Consider the following 27,074-nt stretch of genomic DNA (forward strand, 5'->3'; position numbering starts at 1 on the left):
GGGGGAGGGGGGAGGGAGAAGGGAGGGAGGTTTTGGTGATGGGGAGCAATAATCAGCCACAATGTATATCGACAAAATAAAATTAAAAAAAAAAAACAAAAAACCATCACCTCAGTTAGGATAGTGAAATGTCCTCCCCTCTCTGTCACTCTGTCTGCCTTTGTAACTTACCTGTTGAGGGGACCAGGCTCTGTCCTGCCTGGGTGTTCCTGGTTGTTTCCCCGTGATGTGTTTTTATGTGCATGCACCCACGAAACTGCCGTTCAGCTTCCATAGGGACGTGTCCTCTGCCTTCCGTGGCACTCTCTTGTCCCTTGTGATTCATTTGCTGGAGGAGCCAGGTTTGTCCCATGAGGCTCCCACATCTGGTGCTGCTGGTCGTGTTCCATGGTGCGTGGAGCCTGCTCCTCCGCTCTCTGTGCTTCCGTGCGTTGGTGGGTAAAGGTAGAGGTGGCAGTGTGACCTTTTCCCCGGGGCACATAATGTGTCGCTGGATGGTCAGGGCCAGTATGCGTCAGTTCATCAGTGCTGTCCAGTGGCAATGCTCACGTCTTCTGTTCCCATTCCTTGTTGATGCACTGGACCACGTCCACCAGGTGACAGAGTGGCACAGGTTATGTACTCAGGAAAGGCAGCAGAAAGGCTTGGTGCTCTCCTTTGTTTACTAGTTTTCAAAACAGTGTGTTGGAAGGTCGAGGGTTCAGATCCCCACACCAGCCAGCAGAAAAATTGAAATAGTGTGTTGTTTACTGGTATCATCCAGTGGTAACCAATCAATTTCTTTTTGAGGGGTCTCATCTTTGCAGTGGGGGCTCCTGTAGGTTCCTCCTGAGTCTTTTGACATGACCCTGTGTCCCAGGCCCTTTTGTGTTGCTATCACAGAATACTACAGGCTTGTCATTATAGTGAGCAGAAATTTACTGGCTCACAGCTCTGGAGGCTGGGAAGTCCAACGTGAAAGTGGTGGCATCTGGCGAGGGCTTTCTTGCAGTGTCATCCCATGGTGGGAGATGGAAGGACCAAGCAAGTGTGACAGAGAGCAAAAGGAGGCTGAATTCGCCCTTTATGACACCACCGTGAAAACAGCATTGATTGACTTGTGAGGGCAGAGCCCTCAAAGCCCAGTTACCTCTCAGAGGTCCCGCCTCCTGATTCTGTCACAGTGGCAATCAATTCCACCATGAGTTTTGGAGGGGACAGATGTTCAAGCCATAGCACTCCAGTGGTCCTGTAGGGCAAGAGGAGCCTGTGCATCCTGCCTCCAGGGAACCTGGTTCCTTGGGTGGCTTCTAGAGGAGAAGTGGGCTGGTGGGTATTGTGGGTGGTATGCATGTTGGAGAGCAATTAGCAGTATGTAATAACAACTTCGTTAATTTGCAGAGGAAAACAAATCCTTCACTGCTGGGCGAGGCTCTTTGAACTGGTTTCCAGAAGTCATTTTGGGAGCCCGGTTCCTCCAGGCAGGTTGGGAAGGAAAAAGAAGATGCCGAAAGAGTCTTTCAGGGAACGGAGGAGTGGAATAACTTAATGCCCATGTGTCCTGCAATGTAGATGCTCACACATGAGCAGTTGATCATTTATCTTTACTTTTGTGGACACAGCTCCAGAGATGAGCCACTTTGGGGGTGTCCTCAAGAACTGTGTGGCCACTCCAGGACAGAAGGCATGTCCGTCACTCTGGACACTCTCCTGCCCTCCCACCATCACACTCTAGAACCGCACAGAGAGCTCCAGGGCTCGGCTTCTGTGTTTCTGACACGAGTGAATACAGGACTCTGCTTACTTTCAGAAAAAGTGAAACCTTTTGGGATTAAATTGGCCTTTTGCTTCATTCTGTTGTCATTTATAAAATACTGCTCTTCATGAAGGAGAAATTAATGTGATGAGTTTTACTAAAATAATCTCGAGAACACTTAGCTCTATTTCAGGTTATCCTGATGGCAGCTGACTTACACATCAGACTTAATTCTCCAGAACTGAACGTTGATTTCAGGTGGAAGTGAGACAAGTATTTTAACATAATTTTCCATTTGTAAGCACTTGTTCTAGCCTCTGATAAAGGTTTGCAGTGACTTTCAGCAAAGCCTCCTGAGATGTGTTTGAGCCCTGATGTTGAGCGCCTCACTGAAACCAATCTGCTCTCTCAAACTGCCCACATGACTTTACCCAGATTAGTCTTGCTGTTTTCTTATACAACTGTAGGTAATGATTTTAAAAAATAACTTCTAATAACAATTACTTATTGATCTGTTATTCATCTATTGATCTTTACATTATGAATGCTTCCTCTAATTTATACTTTTTGAAATTGTGTATTTGTTATGAGATAACATTTTATTTCTTTGCCTAGATGTAATTGGGATTGATTTCAAGAATGGTGAATGGGTATTTAGAAAATATTTCTAAACCATGAAACTTCGGAATGGTAACATTGCCAAATGTTTTTCCCCTTAGATCTGTTTCTATCAGATTTTCACCAAGAAGCAGCTCACGGTGTAGGATTTCTCACACTATTGATGTAGATCAGATACCATGATTCAATAGAGACACAGGTCGGGGCAGTGAAGTGCCTGCTGCTGAAGGATGAACGGAGAAGAGGAATTCTTTGACGCCGTCACAGGTGAGTTGAAAGAGAAAATGAACCAGAGGCTGTCCCACAAGGGTGAAAACCTGCAGGATCCCGGTGCTGCACTTGGCACCTGGGCTATGAGGACGGTTCTGTGAGGAACATAAGCGAGGGAATGTTACGTGACACCAAACACTGATATTTCAGCAGAAACTCAGCATCCTGTCTCAGATGTGGCAGAACCTTGACTGTGGACCACAGGACACAGCATGAAAGGGCAGTGGGGTTTTAAGTCATTAAAAGGGTTTCCCTGAGGTGTAAATATTTTAATTTTTGGATCCTATGTGAGAGGGTCAGTATTCTTATTTTTGTTATACTTAATGATGAAAATATTATTGATCTAATAACTACATCTTGTTTTGTGCTGCTTAAAGTATTCCATAACATAGTTTATTTGCTTTCACAACAGCTCTTACAGTCTCAAAGTTCAGTTAGTTTTTTCTTTTTGCACGACCATTTTAAGTCGTGGGATGCAGCCTGTAGTTTGAAAGAAAATTATGTGCTTGAACTGTTTGGGGCCTGAAAACTCTTCACGTTCAAGACCCTCTGCTGCTCACATTCATTCTCTACTCTCCTGACCCTCAGAGTCACCATTTGGAATATCATTTTGTTTTTTCTGTGAAGGACTATTATTGGCAGAAAGGGACTTGAAGAGATTATTCTAGTCCACTTCCTCATCCTTGGATTCAGGAATACAGAAATAGCAACTTCTGAAATATCACCGTGGGCCAGGTATTCAGTGACAATCTTTAGAGGCGCCTCTGTAGTGACGCTGGGCAAGGTCCCTCATAGTCCTGGAGCCACGTGGAGGATGCACTGATGGCTCTGCTGAGTCTCCACCTCCGCTTCCTGGCACTACAGCACCTGGGTGTTGAGCACTCACCTGCCGTGCTCCTTCTGCCTGTCGTGCTCCTCCTGCCTGTCGTGCTCCTCCTGCCTGTCATGCCGCTGGCTGGGGTGCCCAGGATGGTTGGCTTACTGCTATCCAAAATCCCAGGGGAACGGGACACAGAGCTCCTTACCATTTTTAAAGGCTAAATTATTAAGTCATTTTCTGTTGTTTTGTAGCTAGATTCTCCACTGACTGTGTCTCCTTCGTGATGTGCTCCTGGCAGACGCCTTTGCCTCATGGCTTATGTGCTTATTAGTAGTTGCTCTCGGCAGGGCTCCTATGCACGGGAGTGGCTGTCCCATATGGGGGGTGGCCATCAGGCAGCCCTGTCCTGGTTGCTTTATTCTCAGTGGGAGGCTGCGTGTGTCGCAGGGAGCCCAGCCTTTGTGCCCCTCCTCTTCCAGTAGTCTCATAGGGAGCTCCCTTTCACCTGGGGATTCCCTGTAATTGATACTCCCCTGAACACCTCGAACTTTTTGTGTAAGTCCATCATGATGTTCCCCCAGAGAGGACTTCAGCTCACATGACGCGGCGTTTGGATGAGCGCCACCCCCAGAAGGCCGTAGCGGGCTGTGGAGAAGCTGCCATGCAGGGGAGTGCTTCTCCCTGCGTCCCTCAGGTGAAGGTGGGAGGACAAACATCGAGGCGAAGATAACTCATCACCTCAGTCTTTTGGCTCCAAAACAGTATTAGGAGAAAATTGCTAAGTCTCTTAGTGCAGTGAAAAGTTGTGGGGTTCTGACAACTTCACTCTCTGTAATATTGATGTGACTGTACAACTCTAATTTTAAAGAATTTAAAATAAACAGTTACTAAATGAATGGCTTCAATAGGAAACACTTCCTCTAAGAATCAGTGGCATTCAAATGAAAGGTTTTAAAGTACATGAGCAAAACAGACAGGGTGAAGGACTTCAGGAGCTCAGTGGCATGTTAAAGGCGGGTATTTCTGAGTGATCAGATGACAGGTGATTTCAGGTTTCTCCTCTGTTTATCTGTGTTTCTTTTTTCCCCCCCTTAAATAAATACATGTATATTAAAATGTTATTACACTATTTATATAGCATTGGCTTAATTGGAGACAAGACTTCATGAGATTATCCAGGATGTGTTGCTTTATTTTTCTGGGCAGGGCCAGATTCTGCACAACGGGGTTTCCTTAAGTAGGGAATGTTTTCAAGAAACTTTAAGGATTAGGTTGATGTAGGGCCGACCCCGTGGCGCACTCGGGAGAGTGCGGCACTGGGAGCGCAGCAGTGCTCCCGCCGCGGGTTTGGATCCTATATAAGGACGGCTGGTGCGCTCACTGACTGAGCACGGTACAGCCGGTCACAAAAAGACAAAAAAAAAAAAGGATTAGGTTAATGTTGCTTTTGGAATAGATAGCAACAATTAGAGGTGACAGGCTATTTTGATCATTCAAGAGGTTCATTTTTAATATATTGTTTCAAAATCATTATGCAGTAAATCTCAGCACTACATTTTGAAATTCTGTCATTGTGCAAGAATACGAATAAAGATGCTTTTGCTTACTCTCAGGGAGGCTTAGCTGCAGATTTGCTTTCATGTTGGGTCTGACCACTTGCCACCAGACCTTCCTGACAGCCCTCTTCTCTGTGGGGTCCTGGGCTTCTGTGAGTTGTTGAGGCGGCCCCACAGACCAGGAGCTCCCCTTGCTGGAATTGACTCCTCCTGCTGCCGCAATCCCCATCGTAGCCCACTCCACCCTGATTCAGAGCAGAGCTTGATGACTTCAGTGACTTGTGCTGGCTGAGCTGAAAGAAACATGTGTTCTCTTCTCCCCGTGGTCCCTGTTCCTTCACAGAGAAGGCCCTGGCGGTGGAGCAGGCCCAGCGCACTGCTCAGGGCAGTCATGGTCCTTCTCATTCCAGGCCAGTGGTCTGGGAGCCCGCGCCAGATGGTGTTTCACACAGATTCTGACTAGTTCACCCTGTGGAGCCCGTTTACACAGAGTGCTCTTAAGTTTAGCCACTCATGGAGCACTTGCAGGGTAGTTCATGGGCTTGACACACTCTAGTGAGGCGTTCATGTGTGCAGTGGTCTTGAAACTACTTCATCGGGGCCTGTTTTACAAGATGCGGAGTGTGGTTGCAAACCTTGTGTAAAGACAGAATGCTTCGCAGCCTGGAGATAGGTTTCAGTGCTGTAGAGGGGTACCCGAAAAAGTCCCTTCAGCAACAGGAAACTTGTGCCTGAGGCTGGACCTGCAGCCATGAACAGGTCTCAGACTGCCTGGGGGAGCCTGGAAGGTCTGAAACTCATGTCCCAATGAGGAGAGTCCCCAAAGTGCTCCTGCCACTAATTTCTTAGGAAGCAGAGTTAATTATTCCATATGTGTCAATAAATTGATTTAGAGCTTTAGGTAATCTGCTTGCATAGCCAGAATTCTTGGAGGTAGGTGTTTACATCTCCCAAGCCTGGTAGAAATGACCATTTTCCTTGTCTTATGCAGGCTTTGATTCTGATAACTCTTCTGGGGAATTTTCAGAAGCAAATCAGAAGGTCACTGGAATGATCGACTTGGACAGCAGCAAAAGTAATAGGATTGGGAAAATTGGGGAGAAGCCCCCTCAGGAGAATGGAATTCAAAAACACAGGTATGTTGTCTCATGTAGATCATTTCAGAATTTTCCAAAGTGCATCTGTAATCGCCCCCAAAATATGCTTCAGGGCAACCCTCATCTCTCACTGGTATTGGGCTGGAGCATCAGCTGCCCAAAGTTACCTCGTGGGTTCCCCAGACAGCATCCTGCCAGCTGGGTGTTCTGAGAGACTTGATGCCTCTCCACTGGGCTCATGGAGATCGGTGCGTGGCAGGTTTTGACCAGTAATTTTCCCCATCTGTGAAGTGACCACACTCTCCTCCCTGCCCCTGGACCTGCTGGGATGGCTAATGAGGGGGGCACATACTGCTTTGATCATCCGACCCCTTGCAGATTGGGTAGAGGTCCACCTGGCCTTCCACAGACAACCAAATTAAGCTTTTTGTCTCTCCTGCATCCTGTGGAGATGCACAGGAGGAGTGGGGCTTGGTGCAACAAGACCACGTCCCACCTTCCTGCCACCAGCATGTTCATCAGCAGAAGCAGGAACACAGGAGAACAGCCAGCTGGGGGTGGCCCTGGGCCTCTGTCACCCCCTCTGCCCATGTGCTGAGGCCCCAGGGAGCCGTCCAGCCTCCCCTGTGTCTCCTAGAGCTGCAGGCTCTGAGGTGCACTCACCCTTTCCGTGGCCTTTCACTTGTTTGCTCGGCAGAGGCAGGATGCTGCCTTGTGCTCCGGGCGCTGTCCACGAGCAGCATGTGCTCTCTCCCTGGCCTGGGCCTCTGCCCTCATCCCCTCCTCAGCTCACGTGCCCCGTGACCCTCCTCCACAGCCAGATCCCTGCAGTCATCCCCGCCCCCTTCCCTGTTACCCACCTCTGACGCTTTGGCCCCCTCAAGTGCATCCCGGACCCTTCGTTCTTCCATCTCCCTCCGCGGGCCAGTCCACCCCACCACCGCTTCCCCAGTGGCCTCCCGCATCCCTTCCTCCTCCCGCATCTCTCCCTCTTCCCCTTCTCCTCCCTGCAGCGTGCAGAGGCATTTTTCAAAAGGCAGATCTGCTCGCACCACCTCCACCCTCTGCCTAAGACCCAGCAGGATGGCTGTGTGGCTGGCCTCCTCCTCCTAATCCAAAGTACCCTGGCACTCAGAAATGTCCCAGCTTGGACAGTGAGCTTCAGGTCGCCCTCCTCTTGGGACGAGGCCCAGTGTCCACCCTCTCACCTCTCGCCTCAGAGCCGGCCCTGCGCGTGCCTCCAGCTTCTGCCCCCTTGGGCCCTGTGGCCTTGGTCCCAGCTGCAGGGGCCTCTCGGGTCCTCAGGTGCATCTGGACCTCCCTGTGTCAGGCTCCCCCTTCATCCACGCTGCCCCCGTGGCCTGGGCCCTCTTTCCTCCTCCTCATGTCTTTAGTTCCTGTCTCTCCTTCCCATCCCCACCAAGGGTCCTGTCCTCAGGGGACCCTTTCCTGACCTGCAGAGCTGCCTTCCTCCATCACAGCACCCCTTGCAACTGGCTGTGCACATGAGAGATGGGGCAGTGGAGCTGGTGCTGGTCCCTGGCTGCCAGGCTCCAGACACTCAGTAACGCAGGTTTTCTTTTCCACTTCGCCCCACAGCTGCCATGTCCTTTCCCTCTTGACCCCTAAGATAAACTGATCCAGCTGCCCTGATGTGACCTTCCTGAGGAATTGCTCGGGGTCTTGTCAGGGAGAATACATGCTTTCATTGTTCCACAGGCCAGAGTGTGAGTCAGGTCCTGGTCACAGGTGCAGAAACTCATTCCAGAGCAGCTTCCATAGAACAGGGATTTGGCACAACAATGCTGGGGTCTCTGGAGGGCTGTGAGCAGCAGGGCACCGAGGGCCCCACTCTGTGGTGCTGGCTCTGTGACCCCACTCTGGGGGGGCTCTGCCAGCTGTGTGGTGGGTCCAGCATGCTCCCCCTAAATCCAGATTTAGACCTCCACCCAGCACCCTCCCTCCTGGTGGAGAGCATGTGTCTCCTTCTGCCTCCACCTTTCCAGGAGGGAGACCTAGCCCCTCTGGGTTGGGGCTAACACCTCATGGTGCAAATGTGATGGTTGGGGCCCCTTGTAGGCTGGTCGGAAGGTCACCTGAAAAGGAAAAACACATGTTTAAAAGGGGCTTAACAGCCGGTTTCTGAACAGGTATTCTTAACTAATTTCACTCTTGGTGCCCTCGTGGCCTGACCCGTCTGTGGTCCTGCAGCTGTTGCCTTGTCCCCCAGCTCTGGGGAGGAAACCACAGCATGCTGCTGTGCTGTGGGGTCAAGATTCCCAGGTTGTCTTTGTCATTGTAACCATTTCCAGGAAGTTCTCCAAAACGTTGGTGCAGAAACCTTTCTTTGAGACTCAACAGCAGTCCAGTCTTTGCTCCCCCCCTAGGCATGTGTGCCAGAACACAGAAGTGCTAGCTTTCGGGGGTAAAAGGGTCACTGAACATCCCGTCAATGGCGAATGAGCCTCGTGTGGGACTGGATGAGCATGGCTGCCCTTATGCTTCCCACAGGACGTCCCTGCCTGCCCCGATGTTCACCAGGAGTGACTTCAGTGTCTGGAGCATCCTGAAGAAGTGCATTGGCCTGGTGAGCTCACATGGCTACTCTTCAAGCATGGTGTGTCAGTGTTTTTAGTTCTTGTGAATTATCGCACTGCTGGTAGTTTAAAGACTGCACTCTGTGCATATAAACAGCATAAAATTAAGATGATGAAACATGAAAGGATCAAATACATACAGGGAAGAGGTGGGAGGAAAGCTAAATTATTTATGGATGTCAGGAAAACTGTTCTGCCAGTTAAACAGGTGACCTGAGACATCCCACAGGTGGACGCTCAGTCCAGTGTCCTGGGATGTGCTCCTGGTCACCTGGCTGCAGATCATCTGTGTGCATCGGGGCGGGGACTCCTGTAGGATTCTCTCGGCCACACGCTGGGCTGCAGGGGGAGTCAGCCACGGGCCTTCATTAGGTGCTGAGGGTCTACAAGTGTCCGGAAGCCATCACCATTTCCTTTCATGATCTTTGTTGATCATCAATTAGAATCCAAGCTGTGCCTTATCAAGAGAGCAAAGTATTCCTGTGCAGGCTTGAGCACGTGCGTTCGCGGGCCGGCACCTGGTGACCGACAGCTCAGGTGGACGGGGTTACAAAACACACGGTTTCTCAGATGCTTTTCTCCCATGTTCTTCTAATGCCAGTTAATTTTTGCTCTTATCTAGTTCAGTCCTTTCTTCCCCAGAGGAAACTTCATTCCCCGCCCCCCCGCCAACTTTGTATTGTAGACTTAGAGAAAGTTGCAGAATAGTGCAGAATGTCCCATGTACCCTCCACCCAGCCTCCCCGGGTGTCAGCACTTCACGAAGTCACCATAGTGCAGGGATCAAAGTGAAGGACCCACTCGGGACAGAGCTGTGAGCTAAAGGCCATGCTGTGCTCGGGTCTCCCCTGTCCTCCTCTGACGTCCTTGTCCTGTGCCAGGACCCTGTCAGGTTGCCGCAGGGCCCTTAGCCGTCCTGTCTTCCTGGTCCCCTCCGCTCTGTAGCAGCCCCTTCCTCAGGCTTTCCTTGTCTTGCATGACCTTGACACTTGAAGAGTCCTCGTCTGTTATTTGGTAGAATGTCCCTTAATCTAGGTTTGTCTGTTGTTTCCTCACAATTAGATTGAAATTCTGCATTTTTGGCAGGAATACACAGTATTGTTGCCCCTTGGTGTTTGCAGGAGGTTCCTGGATCCCCACAGACACCGCAGTCTGTGGCTGCTGAAGTCCCATATATCAGATGGCCTAGTATTTGCAATAACTGATGCACATCCTCCTGTGTACTTTAGAGTCATCTCTAGATTACTTACAATACCTAATACAACGTGAATGCTATGTAAGTAGTTGTTATATGGCATTGGTTTTAATGTATTGTTTTTTGTTGTATTATTATTTTTTCGAATATTTTCAATCTGCAGTTGGTTGAATTTGTGGATATAGAACCTGTGAATGTGGAGGACTGACTATGTTTTTCTCCTGCATTCTCAATGATGTGGACAGTTAGGGTCTTGACAGAGTGTTCGGGGATGTACGATGAATGTCTGTCTGTGAACTTGACAAACTACTTGATCTTGACTCTTCCAATTCTACTATCAGAAGCATCTTTTCAGCAATGTGAAATGATTTAAATTGCATTTCCTAAGTGATCATAGAATGGATGCAGATTAAAGTGGAATGTGAGCACGTAGGACTGGCATGTTTTCAAAGCCCCTGGGAAGGAGGCCATTGTGCTGGGCCACCTGGCACCACTTCACAGCGTTAATCATTTGGGCCCCCTGAGGTGCTTGTTCTTTACAGTTTTGTGATACACCTCTCCTTTTACTGCTTCTCAGCTCATATCAAAAACAAAACCAAAAACAGAATAGGCGCATTTGTTAACATGTACAATCTCAGACACACGCAGAAGTGAGCAGAAGAGTGCAGAGAGCCCTGTGCCTGTCCCCCGCCCAGTGGCCCGCCGTGCTGACTCCATTTCATCCACCTCCACCTGCGCCCCTCCCCTGGTATTTTGAAGCAAATACCAGATACCTTTACATTTGTAAATATTTCTTATGAATCTCTAAGGGATAAGAATGCTGTTTTAACAAAACCACAATACTGTTATTCTACTTTTAAAAATAACATAGTTTTTTAACATCATCAAATACCCATGCTGTGTTCAAATTTCCAAGTGTCTCAATTGTCATTTTGTGTGTGTTTTTGCAGTTTGTGTGTGTGGACCTTGTTTGGATCCTTCCATCAGGAAACCTTTTGTTCTTTTTCTGAATTTAGAAGCTGTTCCTGCTAAACTCTGAGATCCATTAGTTCACTAGGAGTACAGAGTGGAACATGCTGACACAGTTTCTTCACTCATTATCTGGAATATTCTGTAATGAGAAACCTCCCTCCTTTGCTGTGAATTCAGTTTGTGTAGGAAAATTGGCTTTAGTGAATGGTCTTCCTCCTTGTCTCAATTTTCAAATGGTGCCAGTTCACTAGTATCATCTAGTATGACTCGTGTAACCACCCAGTGTGTGTTTTTGTTTTAACTCACGGAGTTAGACCTATGTGACATCTTCCAGTCTACAGATTGTTCCATCTCTGACTGGTGAAAGCCTCTTCAAGCCCTTAATCCTTTACAGAAGATGCTTCAAGCTTATCCTGTGCGTTTATTGTCCTGGAATCAGCCCCTTTTCTAGGGAGAGAGAGAGTTGAGGATGACAGCTGAGCTCTGGGGAGACCGCTGGAGTGGTCTTGTTTCCAGGTCTTCTTGGGGACAGAGTAGGAGCTGTGCGCTCATTTCAATGATGCTCCAAGCTCAGGGCAGCAGGTTCTTCCTGACCTCTTTCATCTCACGTCTCTCTCTCTTTTCTCCCTCTCTGACAGCCCCAGTTTTCAACAGCACTGGGGCATATAGATTTGGACTAGCACAGTTGGTGACTCATTGGCTTTATTTCACCAACTCCGCCGCCAACAGTGTGCTCACTGAGACCGTGCAGGATTATTGGCTTTTGTGGTTCTTTCTGTCCTTAGGGTATATCTCAAATTAATATGTTTTAATGTCATCTGGGGTAGTTCTTCTCTAGGTGATTATGCCACCGAGGGAGCCATATAGGTTTATTTGTTTCATTTTTTATATTTATAGATTGCTTTTTAAAATTTAATTTTCTTTTAAAATTATGGGTCCAAAGTCAAATTTATTAAACAATGTATGTTCAAAAAGTTTAGCCTCCTGTCCCTGTCTCCTCTGCCCTCTCTCTCCCTTCTCCTACAGGTCCCATTAAACGTTTTTACGGTGCAGGTCGAGCATTCCTAATCCAAAATTCTCCAAAATCCAAAACTTTTCAAGCACTGACATGATGTTCAAAAGAAATGCTTGCTGGAGCATTTTGTATCTGGGGTTTTCAGATTAGGGATGCTGAACAGGTATGGATTCTGCAAATTTTCCAAAATATGAAAAAATCCAAAATCTGAAACACTTCTGGTCCCAGGCCTTTCAGATAAGGGGTGCTCTGCCTGTGCGCCTTTCCGTGTGCTGTGCGGCTCATTGTGTGTGTGTCTTCTCCCGTTTCTTTAGAGGAAGGACAGGCTTTTCTCTACCTTTCGTTTTCATCCACCAGCATCTCCACAGCAACACACGCCACCTCCTAATCTCTTTATAGCTGCCCGCATCCCTCACACGGCTGCCCTGTTGTTGATTGGACCCATGCCCTGTTGTTGGACACTTAGGTTGTTTCTGGTCTTTCGGTGGTCCACGAAGTGCTGCAGTGAACAGCCCTGCACACATGCCTGGCTGACTCTGTGGGGTGGGTTCCTAGAAATAGGATTGCTGCATCAAAGGAGAAATGCATGTGGAATTTTGCCAGATGCAGCTCAGTCCCCTCCAGAGGCTGCATCCTCCTGCATACCCCCAACAGGTGTGGGGGCTTTTACCTCACAGCCTCAATGACAGAGTGGGATGTCAAATGTTTACAGTTTTGTCAGTTGAGCGGGTGAGCAATGGGATCTCCAGGCAGCTGTGGTTCCATTCCTCCTGACCCAAGCAAGGCCACGTCTCTCCCACGCGGGGCTGTCTGCATTCTGCCCTGTCTGCTGTGGCCACGGCTACAGCTGTGGCTGTGGCTTCCTCTCCTCCAGATTTTCAGGCATTGTGCGCATGGAAGGAATTCTAATCCTTGTCTGGGATACAAATTGCAAATGTTCTCCCCAGTTTATCTTTCCACTTTTCTGCTTTCTGTCGTAACTCTTTCTCTTCCATGTGTTCTTATTGGTGAGCTCAGAGTCACCAGGTTCTTGTCCCTCCCTCCTCTCCCTCCTCCTCCTCCTCTTCCTCGTCTCCCTCCTCGTCTCCCTCCTCGTCTCCCTCCTCGTCTCCCTCCTCCTCCTCCTCCTCGTCTCCCTCCTCGTCTCCCTCCTCTCCCTCCTCCTCCTCGTCTCCCTCCTCATCTCCCTCCTCCTCCTCTCCCTCCTTCTCCTCCTCTCCCTCCTCCTCTTCCTCCTCCTCCTCTTCTCCCTCCCCTCCTCCTCCCTTTCCCTCCTCCTCCCTCTCCCTCCTCCTCCCTCTCCCTCCTCCTCCCTCTCCCTCTCCCTCCTCCTCTCCCTCCTCTTCCTCCTCCCTCTCCCTCCTCCTCTCCCTCCTTTTCCTCCTCCCTCTCCCTCCTCCTCTCCCTCCTTCCCCCTCCTTCTCCCTCCTCCCCCCTCCTTCCCCCTCCTCCCCCTCCTCCTTCTCTTCTCCCTTCTCCTTCTCTTCTCCCTCCTCCTCCTCATCTCCCTCCTCCTCGTCTCCCTCCTCCTCGTCTCCCTCCTCCTCATCTCCCTCCTTCTCTTCTCCCTCCTTCTCTTCTCCCTCCTCCTTCTCTTCTCCCTCTTCCTCCTCCTCCTCTCCCTCTTCCTCCTCCTCCTCTCCCTCCTCGTCTTCCTCCTCCTTTCCCTCCTCTTCTCCCTCCTCCTCTCCCTTCTCCTCTTCCCCCTCCTCCTTCTCTTCTCCCTCCTCCTTCTCTTCTCCCTCCTCCTCCTTCTCTTCTCACTCCTACTTCGCCTCTCCCTCCTCCCCCTCTCACTCCTCCTCCTCCCGCTCCTCCTCTTCCCCCTCCTTCCCCCTCTTTCTCCTTCTCTTCTCCCTCCTCTACTCCCTCCTCCTCCTCCTCTTCTGCCTCCTTTGCCTCTGCTTTAGCCGCCTCAGATCCTGGTCCTTCCCTGAAGAGCCTGTCTTGCTGTGCACAACCGTGCTTCCCCTGGAAGGCCCTTCTGCTATCTATCGAAATCTCCCTCCTAGACACCCAGTTCAGAGAGTGGTTCCTGTGGGCACTGTCCTGTAGCAATTCGCTGGCATCTCCCCACTGAACTGGGAACTCCACGGAAGCAGGAGGCACATACCTTGCTCCGAGGCTGCGCAAAGCCTGAAAGGAGATTCCTGAGATACCTTTGTGGGCTTTGAAAGGCTTTTTGGCAAAGCTGCCTAGGGCCACACCATGGAAGCTCTCACCTGCCAGACTAAGGAGAAGGGATGCTGGGCTGTGTTCCCTGGTGTAGGGAAGCTGTGCTTTGGGACCACTGAAGCGGAAGTGGAGTGAAGAACTTATGAGTGGGGGAGGCATGGGCAGAGGCAGCCAGCCTGGGGCTCCCATTGCAGGCTCTATGTGCACTGTGGGTCCAGGATGGGGCACTTGGCTGGGGAAGGATTCAGGAGCATTGTGCGGGAGGACCTCTCCTGGCTTGGTGGCAGATTCCATATGAGGGCTGATGGAAGTCAAGGCTCACCGAGTGGGAGCAGGAAGGGTGGGCAGCAGCTCATTACAGAGGGTTTTGGGACCTTGTCCAGTGCAGGAGTGTGCAGCTCCATGAGGTGATGCTCAGGCAGGGGTGGTGCATGGGTCTTGTGTCTGGGGGAAGCCCAGCCATGTCAGCAGGTTGCTAGTGGGTCTTGACTGGGTTCTTCTAGGAGCTGTCCAAGATCACGATGCCAATAGCTTTCAACGAGCCTCTGAGTTTCCTCCAGCGGATTACAGAGTACATGGAGCATGTGTACCTCATCCACAAAGCCTCCCACCAGTCCCAGCCCCTGGAAAGGATGCAGGTGAGCACTGCGCATGGCTAGGGCAGACCAGGGGAGTTTTGATGAAAATGATGTCATGTGACTACCTAACCACGTAGTAGTAGGACCGGGCATCTCACCAGGGGGCCTCAGACTGCGACTGTGGCATCTGTCCTGTAGTGTGTCTCCACAGGTGTGGGACCAGCTCTAAGAGCGACCTCCTGCCACCTCCTTCCAGGAGCTCCAGCTTCGGGGAGCTGTATAGGTGGTGGCAGGCTCTGCCCTCGGGCTCCTTGTGGGTTCTTTGGCACCACCACCCCACAGGGGTACTTGCGTGTATGTCTGTGCCTGTGTGTACGTGAGCATGTGAGTGCATGCGTGCACATGTGCATGTGCAGAAGTGTGCATGTGTGAGACAGCCTGCCATTGCCGCAGCATGTGCAAGGCAGGGCCGGGCCACAGGGTGGAAATGACATAGCGCTTCTTCTTCTGGTGGCTTTGAGGAAGGACATGTCCCCGGAAGCTCTGTAATCTCAAAACGTGTTACTAGTGCAGAACTGAGAGTCACCAAAGACTAATAAGACATGAAGAAATTAGGTGGCTCAGATGCTGTCTGTAGGATGGCCTTCTCAGTCAGTGCTTTTCCTAACTGATATTGTTCTTACCCTGTCCTATGGATTATTCACAGTCTGTAGCTGCCTTCGCGGTTTCTGCCGTGGCTTCCCAGTGGGAGAGGACTGGCAAACCATTCAATCCACTCTTAGGAGAAACATATGAATTAATCAGGTAAGGGAGGAAAGGCCCCTTCGTAACTGTCTTGTAAATGGAAGTCTTTGGATAACAAATGAATTTGATTCTTTCACCAGCATCGATTCCTCTGCTCTGAGAATAAACTCCTTGAATTAAGGGCTTACTAAAATGTTTGGAATATTACAGGAAGAAGACGTATCATGTACATGGAATGTTGTGTTGATAATGTAGCAAAACCCTAGTGAGGTAAGACAGTTTCAGTGTGTTAGATTCAATACTGGAGATAAAGTGTATATGCATAGACACTTTTGTATAGCGTATAAAGTACGTGAAATGTATAGGATTGTTAGCTTTCAACTAAAATGGAAATAAACACAGTGAGGCCGTTTTACCAAAGCATTTTAGTGAATGTTATTGAAGGAGTGGATAAATCTACAGAGAAGAGTAATTGCAGAGAGGTTTTCATCTCAGCCCCCGTTTGCTGCCGCGCAGCCTCTTGGGTCCAGGAGTGATTGGCTGGTACTGGCCAGGTGAGAGTGGACCAGACCACACCTCCTCCTTAGATGTCTATTGAAATGCCGTTCCACAGGTTTCTTCTAGAAGCATCACCGCCCCTCTGGAGCCCCCCAACTTCTGTCCTGTCCTTGTGCGCAGCACACACGTGCTGATTGGAGCCCATGTCATGTGGTTCCTGGCTGGGCCCCCATGAGGGCTGTGCTGTGCTGGGGTTCTCTACCCTCTTGGTTGCCTCAGGGACTGCTGCAGTTATCCAGAGAATGTCCTGGAGAATAGCGCCTTGGTGGGAGTGCCCCCCACCAGCAGATGCAGGTGCGGTTTCTCAGTACTAGCTGAGGCTCCGGGGAGGCTGACAGAGGGTGACTGTGGGCAGTGCCTCTGTGGGTGGTTGGCGACGTCTTGGGTAATTTCCATTCTGCCTGCCCTCGGATCCTGTCGCTCTCTGCTGGCCATGTAGCTGATGCGGATGTTGAGTGTGTGTCTGCAGTTGGATGGGGGAGGAGAGAGCGTGGCACTGTTCACGCAACCAGAGTCCACCAGCAGGGAGGCTGAGTCACCGTTCTGAAAGGGGAGAAGCGTGTCCTGAGCTGCGTGGTCCTCTACTCTTTCCAACCTAAGCATAACCTAAGCGGAAGCCTCGGGGTAGGAAGTTATTGGAGGGCCGCGGGGTGGCGCTGGACTGTGGGCTGTTTGCCACAGGGCACGGCACAGGTTCTCTGCTTCGGAACCAGAGCGCAGCCGGAAGGACGGAGGAGGACTCCCTTATCCTCTTGTTCTGTTTCTTTTTTTCTATAGAAAGGAAGTTTAGCTAAAACAGTTAGCCTCTTATTTGGATTCTGGGTTATTTGAGATTCTGTTGGAATATTTTATTAAAATAAAATCTGTTTTTTTAGGGCCGGCCCGTGGCTCACTCGGGAGAGTGCGGTGCTGACAACACCAAGTCCACAGGTTCAGATCCCATATAGGGATGGCCGGTTAGCTCACTTGGGAGAGCCTGGTGCTGACAACACTAAGTCAAGGGTTAAGATCCCCTTACCAGTTATCTTTAAAAAAAAAAAACAACTTTTTTTTTTTAAATTATAAAAGCATGTTCTTTATAGAAAACGTGTAGCCTTGAGAAAAGAAGAAAAGATAAATCACGAAGTCCCATAAAAGACAATCTCTGTCAACATTTTGGTAGCTCTCCTTTTGTGTGTGTGTTTTTACATAATGTGATGATGTAAATTTGTACCTTTTTTCATTTAACATTACACTATAATCATTTCCCGTGATATCACAGACTTCTACTGAATTATGGTGTTTCGTTGATTCAGAGACAACTTTCCATGTTGCAGCATTTCTACATGTCATGCTTTTTCTTTCCTCATAAAGATAATGGTGCACCGCACAGTCAATGGCATCTGGGATGCAAAGAAGCACTCAGCTGTGAAAGTCCAGGTCATCATTCTCTGGCCGCTTGCTGCCTGTGTGTTACTAATGCTCAAGATTTTGTTTCAGTGGGAAGTGACTGTGGGATTTGAGGATGTTGAACTCCTTCAAACAGGCTCTCACCCAGTGTGTGTGGAGTTTCAGTGTGTCAGGCTGGGTCACAAACCCTTCAAACCCATTCTGTGCAGACTGCTTCACAGACCCTTCATATGCAGGTCACGAGCTAGGTAGCTGGAAAAAGATCCTAGGAGCTATAGATAAGATAGACATCCTTTATTTGGAAAGATAGACAGGCTTTATTTGGATGCGAGCTCAGTCCCCAGCCGGTCAGAGCCGTTGTCTTTTATACTAGAGTCAGATAACCAGAAAACACATGGGCCCAAGTCAGATAGCCAAAGAACACCTGGGGGCAAGTCAGATAGCCAAGGAACACCTGGGCGCACTGCGCAGTTAACATATTTACATCAGGCAGGCCGAGTCGTGCTTAGCCGAATACGAGGTGAGGGAACCTGACCAGTCTGAATCCATTCTCTTCACACATATGTGCAGGGTTTTTTTCCTGGATGGCTTGTGTGTCATCACTGGTTTTCAGGCCATTTGGGGAAGAATCGGGACCTTCTGTCCCGCGGCTCCCCGGCACCCTGCATGAGTCCCTGGCACTGTCCGGGAAGATGGCATCAGTGTCACAGCTACATGCTTTCCCCCACTGCTGGCTTACCACAGGTGGCTCGGCGGCACCTGCCTCTGCCTCCCGTAGGCCTGGGATGCCATCCTGAATGTTGAGTTTGATTCAAATGGGGGACGTCCCTGAGCGTTTGAGTACTTGTTCTCACAATCTTGTCACCTGTGAGAAAGCTGAGCTGCTTAGGAGAGTGCACGAACCCAGGCGTGTTCCGCAGGCGACCTGGGCTTATGGCACGTCCTGGCAGGAGGGACTGTAGGGAACAGTCCTGCTCCTGCAGTTCAGAAATGGGGAAGCTGAGGCCCAGATGAGGGAAAGCCTTGCCTGGATAGTCACTCTTATGGGGATCTTTCTGTTTTGAATTCATGGAGGGTATTCTTCCGTTTCAGGATATTTCTCTTGAGCAGCAGGTCGCTGTTGCTGGCCGTTTGCCTGTGACCTCCCTCCCTGCCATCAACGTGCTGGGGGTGCCCGTGATTGAGGCATAGACCTTATCTGGCTGTTAGAAAGTTTCTAATATATCTTGAAAAAGATAAATCAGAGCAGAAGACAAAGTTCTAGATGATCAAAAGGAAGCAACATGGATGAAGTGAATGTGGGACACCAAGTTGTCAGCCCTCCTCAGGAGCTTAATTCGGGGTGCAGCTCAGGCTCCAGGGGCTGGAGGAGAGACTGCGACTCTGTCTAGACCCCAGTGCACCCTCTTGTCACACTGTCATTTCCAGACCACACTTGTCACCTCTGCCTCCTGTACCCACCTGCGAGACCCTGAGCCATCCTTCCAGCTTAGGAGGAACATACATGAACCAGTATCTTTTATCCTGCAGACTCCTCTTGTATGACTAAAAATATCCTTTCTTTTCTTAGACAGGTATTCATTTTGTAAATTACATACCTCGGTAGGCAACCTTTTAAAATCTAATTTTTCAACTTTCCTTCCTCTGTAATGATTGGAAATTCTGATTTCAGTTAAGTTAGTAATTATGTGGTTTAGCTTTTATGATTTTTAATGACTACAACTGTAGGTGTATTCACAGTTCCGGAAAAATTAAAAACTGACATTTTTATTGAAAAAGAAAGTGTACTAAAAATCCTATTTCCTGGCCAGGAGTATTTTGGGGTATAAGACAGTCCATCACAGAAATTTCAGGAGCCTTATAAAAAGGCTGGAAAGGAACAGCCCCTTCAGAAAATCTAGAGTCATAACTGTTTGGGTTTTTGAGGCAGTGGGAGTCCCTTACAGATTAAAATGCGAGTTTGGGATCAGGGATCTGTATGAGATGCTTCTTGACCTGCATCGTGGGCCCCTCTGGCCTGACCCCACATGGCCCTGGTGTTCCCGTAGAGAGTGAGCAGAGGACAGGGAGGAAGGCCTTTCCTGTACTGTTGCCTGTTCTGTGCAGTAGTCATGTGTGCTCTGGAGGTCTCTCTGTGTGTGCATGTGTGTGTGCGTGTGTTGTCAGCATTAGGCCTAGGTGACATGAGAGAGGCATGGGCTGGCTGTTCCTGCCACATGATGCAGCAGGGGGGCTTCTGTTTCACAAGGCCCCCATGAGAACAGATGGCTGGGCGAGCCTGTCAGCCACCAGCCAAAGGCCCTGCACTGAGTGATGGAGTTCTGACAGGACCTTCCTTCAACTTTGCTTTCATTAATGTGGCCTTTCTTTTCCCTTTTCCTCCCCTTTCTGTCTTTCTCTTGTTTTTGGACCTAGGGAAGATTTAGGATTCAGATTTATATCTGAACAGGTCAGTCACCACCCCCCCATCAGCGCATTTTATTCTGAAGGTCTCAACCAAGACTTTGTGTTTCACGGCTCCATCTACCCGAAGCTCAAGTTCTGGGGGAAGAGCGTGGAGGCGGAGCCGCGCGGGACCATCACACTGGAGCTTCTCGAGTGAGTGCCACTGCATGCGAACTGGGGCGCATGCTATTGCATTGGAAGGGAGTCCGTCTCTCCTGAGCATGGAGACTTTCCCTTCTGGTCGGAAATCGTGTCCTTTTTCTGCTGAGGTGGTGAGCCTTTCCAGCAGCAGAAACTTCTCAACCAAGATTGCTGGTCTGCACTGGATATTGCTGTGGAAATTCTTCTCACCTCTGATTGCTGCTGGAATTTCACATCCTTCTACCCATTTACCATACTCGACATCCTTTGCTATGTAACCACCCCAAACTCAGCAGCTGAAAACGTATTTATTGTCTCCTGTGGTCTCTGAGGGCTGGGACTGGCATGAGACGCACCAAAGGCGTGACTGTTCGCTTCCCCGTGTGCTGCCAGCCTGTTGGTGGGGGCCTTGTTTCCCAGCTGTGCAGCACCCCCCAGGCTGCCCACAACATGGCAGCTGGCAGCCCTCCAAGGGGGTAGAGCCACTGAGACAAGATAGAAGCCCTGGAAGTCACCCTCCCCACCCCCCATGCCCCATTCCCTATGCCATTGGCCACACAGACCTGGCAGCATGGGGGCAGGTACCATGGGGCGTGAATTCAAGGAGGTGTGGATCTGTGGGGGACCGTCTCCGAGGCTGCCCACCACAGCCACTCAGTCTCAGTCAGTGCTGTCCAATCCAGGGTTGACCAGAGATACCTCAAAGCAAACACTGAGTCTCCAGCCAGCCCCTGGACATGAAAACCCACGGTACACACGCAGTCCAGGCAGACATGCACAGCACCCTCCCTGGCAGCCAGTTCTCTGAGACGTGAGTCTCCCATTGGGAAGCAGTTCATGTACTCTTTGCTTCATGTTGGCCCAGGCTGGTTGGTTGCCAGAAAGTACCACAAGGACCTGGAGGAGCACGGTCTCCCCAGTGCAGCTGCGAAGGCACCCCTCCTGGTAATGCCCGGCCACTGAGCTCATATTACAGGGTCTTTGCTTTATTGGGGTGAGGCGTGTGGAACTGAGAAGGTGCTAACCATACTGACTCCAGTGCTCCCAGTGTTCCTCTTGGGAAATTCAAGAAGTTCAGACTATGCTATGAAGCCCTCCTTCTCTGAGCTGGCTTTCACCTCCATCACAGCTCTTTGCCTGCCTCCGTCTAGATGCAGGTCTGGTGATATGCTGTGTCGCACATTTGTGGGGTTTTCCTCTAGAGCAGGGCCATTTGGGAGGCTGAGGAGTGAATGCAGTGGAGCTGGGACCGCAGCACACTCCCCAGCATCCTTTCCTGCCACATGCCGGCTCCCAGACAGCCAGAGAGAGGGAGCAGGGTTGTGCTTTGCTACAAGACGTGTTTGCGGACATGGTTTTCCTTTTGACGACTTCACAGGAAAGCCATTTTCCTTTGTCTCAGTCTTCTTTTGCTGCTTATTAACGTGTCCTGACATTTAAGTAGAAAGCTTTGTTGATGCTACAAAGGAAAGAAGAAATAAATTTCAAACAAATTCTAAATAAATAACCACCATTGGAGGCACTTCAAAGCAATATTCTGCTCCTTGCCGGTTTCCAGGCAACGTGGGCCTTGCTGCCCGGTGTCTGCATCTTGGGTCACACGGTGTCTTTGCTTAGCTGGCCTCTGACTTGTTTGCTCTCTGGTGTTTCCACAGACATAATGAAGCCTACACCTGGACCAACCCCACCTGCTGTGTGCACAACGTCATCATTGGGAAGCTGTGGATAGAGCAGTATGGGATGGTGGAGATTTTAAACCACAGGTGACAGCACCTTGCTGTGGGCAATACAAGACCATGGCGATGGGCCCCAGGCTCGGGGTAGCGCCTTCCCTCCCCCTGGCTTCCGCCCCTTCTCCTGCCTGTCCCTGAAGCGAAGCACCCTAGGCAGGGGCTGGTGGATGTGATTCTGGACAGTGCTAAAGTCATCATCAGTGCTCTGTGTTGATTGTTTTGTTTTTAATCACAACAGTTAATTTATTTTGAAATTTCAAACTACGCTGAAGAGTTGTGTCATCACCAGGTGACAGTGCACAGCCCCTCCTGGAGCACTGCCCATTGTCCAGGCATAAAGCCATACTCCTGGAAGGTCATGGCCAACTGCTTTGTTTTTAACAGTGTTAATGAGATATCACTTATGTGTCCTAAAATTAACCTATTTTAAGTGGACGCTTAAATGATTTCTAGTAAACTTATCAAATTGTGCAATTATCACCACAAGTTTTAGAACATTTTCATCACCCCAGAAAGGCCTGTTGTGCCCATTTGCAGTCACCCCATGGTCACCCCCAACCCCGAGTAGCCTCTAACTAGCTTTGTCCCTCTGTAGGTTTGCCTGTTCTGGGTGTTTCATGTCTTACAGTAAAAGCCTGTGTTTGTTTTTCCTGCAGAACTGGAGATAAGTGTGTACTTAACTTCAAACCATGTGGGCTGTTTGGAAAAGAACTTCACAAGGTGGAAGGGCACATTCAGGACAAAAAGTAGGTCTGCATGCAGACGGGATCACGGGACGCTCACACAGTTCAGTGTGCTGTGCAGAAAACAGTCACACCGGAACCTCTGTTCATGGGAGGAAAAGTTATGACTCTTTTGTTTGTTTGTTTAGAAAAGACATGTTAGGGCTGGCTGGTTAGCTCAATTCGTTAGAGCGCAGGTCACAAACACCAAGGTCATGGGTTCAGATCCTCTACTGGCTAGCTGCAAGAAAAGAAACCATTTTATTATTGAGCATAAAAGGAAATAAAGGATAAACTATAAGTGTAATTTCTAGGTGATGTGTGATTGGAGCCCACCCCCTCCCCTCAGGGTAAAAGATCTGGGTTTGTCGTCCTTTGATAAAATCGACATGAGAAATTAGACATTTTCACTGGGAGGTAACATGCAGTTTTACAAACAGAACTAAGGTTTTAAAATATTGAGCACGTGTTTCCTTCTATCTACTAGTCGTCAGGCAAAATTCAAATGTCAGCCTGCGTGAGCAGCATTTTCACATGATTGCGTGATTCCAATCTGTACATCAGGGACTTCCACAAGTTTTTTTGAGCAGAGAAATGGGCAGCAGTGCTTTAACAAATTTGGGGGGCTTTTCCCCCTTTGGGCTAATTACTTTATTTCTCAGTTTTTCTTTCACTAAGAAATGTGGGCCATATAATGTTGAGATTCCTTCCAGCTCCTACAATCTGTACATTTTCTATTAGAAACTAGTTTCTAGTTTAAAACAGTGGGTGCTCTGCTCCGTCCACCAGAAACTCACTTGTCCAAAGCGCCTGTAAAATGCTGATAGACTGAGGCCAATAACATGAGGTGGGGCTTAGCACGTTAGAGGACAGCAGTCCTGTTCATGAGAACAGCGGTGCAAACCTGCGGAGCAATGCTTCCAGGGGGCCGTGGCCTGCATGTGCGTCCCAGGAAGAGGTAGGGAGAGAAAATGTGACATTGTCACAGTGGCTGAGGCTCCTTTTGGAATCGGGCGGAGAGCCCCAGTGGCCGATTTGCAGAGATTCCAGAGTTGTCACTAAAGGGAGAAAGCAGGTGGGCAGCCAGAGACAAGACAGATGACATTGGCTGAGCGTGGGCAGGGCTGCCTGTGTAATCTATAAAAAAAGCTCCAAAGGACTGCAGCACACAGAGATGTAATGCATTTAAAAAATAGCAGTGGGTAGGCACCTGCCGCTTTGAACTTACCCGTGTGAGCTCTTTCTGCCCTGCTTGTCTCCTGCAGCCCTGTGGTTCCCCCTCTCAGGCTTTTACACCTTCGTTTTCTTTTATGAAAACTTCGTTTTCTTTTCGTTAACTTTGGTATGTTAGGGTAAGGAATAGTTACTCTCAAATGGCATGACTAGAGGTCCTAAAATGCAAATTTTCATCTTTGTGTTTATGTCCAGAGATATCCCAAAATTTATAAGACGACATGCCAGATGTGAAATTTATTCCATGCTGTGTGTTTAGATGAATGGTTTGTAATTGCTCTTAACCTGGCTTTTAAAAATCCTGTTTGACCACAGCAAAAAGAAGCTGTTTATGATCTATGGCAAATGGACGGAGTGTTTGTGGGGCATCGATCCTGTTTCATATGAATCCTTCAAGAAGCAAGAGCGGAGAGGCGACCACCCGAGAAAGGCTAGGCCGGTAAGTGCTCCCGGGCAGACGCTGGGTCGGGCTGAGCCAGGTGGGTGAGGGCTGCTGGCTGCTGTCTCTTAAGGAGTTCCGGAGCTACCCTGCCTTCAGCTTGCCCTGAGGTGGGATGAGGAGGAGAGCTGGGTGCCTTTGTGGCCCCAGCCAGCAGAGACGAATGTGCAGCTTGTCTGCAAAGTGAAACTGCTTGTCTGTCTGGATTCTGGTCTTGGGGGTGGGGTTTGTTTGTGCTCCGATTGCATGGAGGCTGTTCTTATAACCTGTGGGCTCAGGGTTTCCTAGTGTCTGTCCTCCCAAGGCTGGAAGTATCTGAGGGACCCTCATGTAAGGCCATTTCTTTCCTGGAACCTTCAAGTTCTGGGTCCTTCTTAGTCCAGTCTCCTCTTCTTTTACCTGAGTTAGCCTAGACCTATTTAAAATATCAAGCAAATTTCATTTGTGTTTTTCAGTTCTGAATACCAGGTAATATATTCAGCATTCAGAAAGAGCTGGCAAGGATTTTCCTCCTAGGGCTTTGGAATACTGATTACCTAAGACTAGTCATTCTCCAGCTCACATCTAACAGTGATAGTTCAAAAGGGTTTTCATGTTCTCCGGGTAACAAGTTGGAGTGTACCAAGCCTGTGATGTGCAGTGTTTATTTAATAAAAATATTCAACCTCTTCCAGGATCTAAGTGTTTTTATATTGGGATATCTTGTGTGCTATTAGATACCTTTTCTAATGATTTTTTAGACCTACTAACCCAGAATTAGACCAAGTAACCTACAGGCAATATTAATACAGCCCTGTTGAAGTCAGGGGAAGAATTCTTGAGCTTTGATTCCCGTATTTTAAGTATTCTTTCTTAAAAGCTCCGTCTAATAACCACTTTGTTTTCCCAAGACCCACCCACGTTGAGAAGCAAATGTAGCAGTTGTACCTCTTTATTAGATGTGGGGTTCACTTGGGTTCAGTCTAGAACACTGAGATGCCCTGCGCCCTCTGCGTGCACCCTTCCTGTGTGAGGCAGGACTGCGACCTGCGGGGAGGCCTTGGTCTTAGGAGCCGTGCAGTTGGCTCATTTGGCTCGTGCAATGATGCTCATGCTCTGGGTGGCACATGTAGTGCTCCCCATGGAGAGTGCGTCTTGCTGCAGACTTGCTGCCTGTCCCTGGCACAGCCCTGCACAGAGAAGGGGAGCCACTCCAGGAGCAGGGCCCATTCCTCTCTGTCATCTGATAGACAGACAGTGTCACAAACGGGGGAGGAAATTTGATTTTCCCCTTTTAAGAAAAAATCAGGGAAAGGCCGTTTCACTGAGCTCCAGGGTTTGGCCGGAAAGGTGCTGTGGGAGCAGCCCCCTCCGGAGCTGTGGTGCAACAGGAGGTGTCTGTTTCTCATTCAGGACGATGGCTCCCAGAAAGCTAACAGTGACATGGCTGACGACGTGCCCGTGGTTCAGGAGACCGTGCAGGTCATTCCAGGCAGCACACTCCTCTGGAGGATCAACACCCGGCCCCCCAACTCTGCCCAGGTCGGTGCCCCTCCACACCCCGCTGCCCCTCGGCGAGGCAGGGCTGGGCCCTGCATTCATGCCCCTTGTTCCCGAGCAGGGTAGAGGGGCTCTCACCACGTAGCCGGCTTGTGCTTTTGCAGCCGAAACCTTCTGAGGGCTTCTGCTCTCTCAGGGCCACATCCCAGCTCCAGCGCAGGCCCTGTGGCTATACAGTCATGTCATTCTGCAGGGCTCACCCTGCTGTGTGCACAGCCCACAGCATCGATGCTGCCCGCCCCACGCCCTCGTCCTTCCCCCAGGAGAGTCTGCACCCGCTGTCTTATCATGAGGGTTTCAAACCTGGTGGAGAGGTGATTTTTCTGACATCAATTTAGATGCTTAAATGCATTGTGATATTTATTTTTAAAAATTGCAAGTATAATTTTTATTACATATATAATAAATTATATTTATTATAAATTACACTTCTTATATTACAAACAATAATGTATTAAAATGTTAAATACGTAATATATAGGAGATATATTATGTAATTGTTTCATTTTAATACCTATTGTTATTTTTATATATATGCAACTTATACATTTTTATTTTATTATTATGTCCTATAACCACAGCAGAGCATGTGTGAAGTAAAGAAGGAAACAGAATAAGATATCCACGTACAAGTGCATTAGCTCCACATGGCCACTATTATTATTTTAGTAGAGCATGAACTAGTAAAACAATACAAGTTAACGGTTATTTTTAGAAAAAGAAACCTGTGTTTTTTCAGGAAGTCCTTTTTGAAACAACACTTGTCCCTCCATCCCTTGGGTCAGTGGTATTCATTGAGTTCCTCCTGTCAGCCAGGCCCTAGCTGGGCCCAAGGCCTGGGAGGACACTTGGCCCCCAGCGCTCCAGCCCAGCAGAGTGGCTGGTGGTGACACCCACCTGAGAGAGCCATGTAGAGCCTTAGAAGGTTCTACGGAGCACACCAGGGCAGGGAGCAGACCCAAACCCTGGGCTTCAGGAACGAAGAGGGGTTGGGGGCTAAGGGGAGGGCAGGGTGAGCGAGTGGCATCTGGGCCGCATCCGGGCAGGGGGACCGCCAGGGCAGAGCCCCAGGAGCCGGCTGGTGCATGAGGGTCACTGGGGGCTGGGGAGTGAGAGGTGGAGTCGGGGCTGGGCTGCAGGGGCTCTGAGTGGCTTGGGGTGCTGTAGGAGTCATTTGAGCAGAGGGGAGACCGGGCAGGATTGAAATTTCCTTTGGCTCCTCTGGCCGCTTGTCTGGGCACCATGGGGGCACTAGTGGGAGGGAAGCTGGTGGAGTGTCTGGCTATGGGAGGGGAGCCAAGAGGAGCCAGGGCCAGGGGATGCAGCAGCGGGACAGCTGTGGGTGCGGTGTTGCAGCAGGCCCGCCTGGTGGGTGCTGAGGTTGAGGCTCTCCTGGGCACCTGAGAGCTGTCAAGCAGATGGTTAGGGCTGCAGAAGGACACTGGGTGTCCTGGGCACAGCGTGAGCTGCACACCCTAAGATAGGAGAGCCCTGGCGGCCCTG

The 27,074-nt window shown here is 49.6% G+C and overlaps 1 protein-coding gene across 2 annotated transcripts in view; it reads left to right on the forward strand.

Annotated features, from left to right (window-relative positions):
• OSBPL2 (oxysterol binding protein like 2) overlaps positions 1-27,074 on the forward strand; it is a 48,285-nt gene that overhangs the window by 17,417 nt on the left and 3,794 nt on the right. The window contains exons 2-11 of one of the 2 annotated variants that reach the window (XM_063094998.1): positions 2,455-2,620; positions 5,991-6,135; positions 8,608-8,713; positions 14,554-14,688; positions 15,335-15,432; positions 19,735-19,917; positions 21,561-21,668; positions 22,295-22,384; positions 23,909-24,032; positions 25,425-25,553. In XM_063094998.1, coding sequence (XP_062951068.1) covers positions 2,584-2,620; positions 5,991-6,135; positions 8,608-8,713; positions 14,554-14,688; positions 15,335-15,432; positions 19,735-19,917; positions 21,561-21,668; positions 22,295-22,384; positions 23,909-24,032; positions 25,425-25,553 — 1,155 coding nt within the window. In that variant the 5' untranslated portion in view covers positions 2,455-2,583. The remainder of the gene's footprint in view (positions 1-2,454; positions 2,621-5,990; positions 6,136-8,607; positions 8,714-14,553; positions 14,689-15,334; positions 15,433-19,734; positions 19,918-21,560; positions 21,669-22,294; positions 22,385-23,908; positions 24,033-25,424; positions 25,554-27,074) is intronic. The other variant, XM_063095002.1, reaches the window with a different exon arrangement.

This window comes from Cynocephalus volans, chromosome 1 (genome assembly GCF_027409185.1).
Source record: "Cynocephalus volans isolate mCynVol1 chromosome 1, mCynVol1.pri, whole genome shotgun sequence".
NCBI classification, from domain to species: Eukaryota; Metazoa; Chordata; class Mammalia; order Dermoptera; family Cynocephalidae; genus Cynocephalus; species Cynocephalus volans.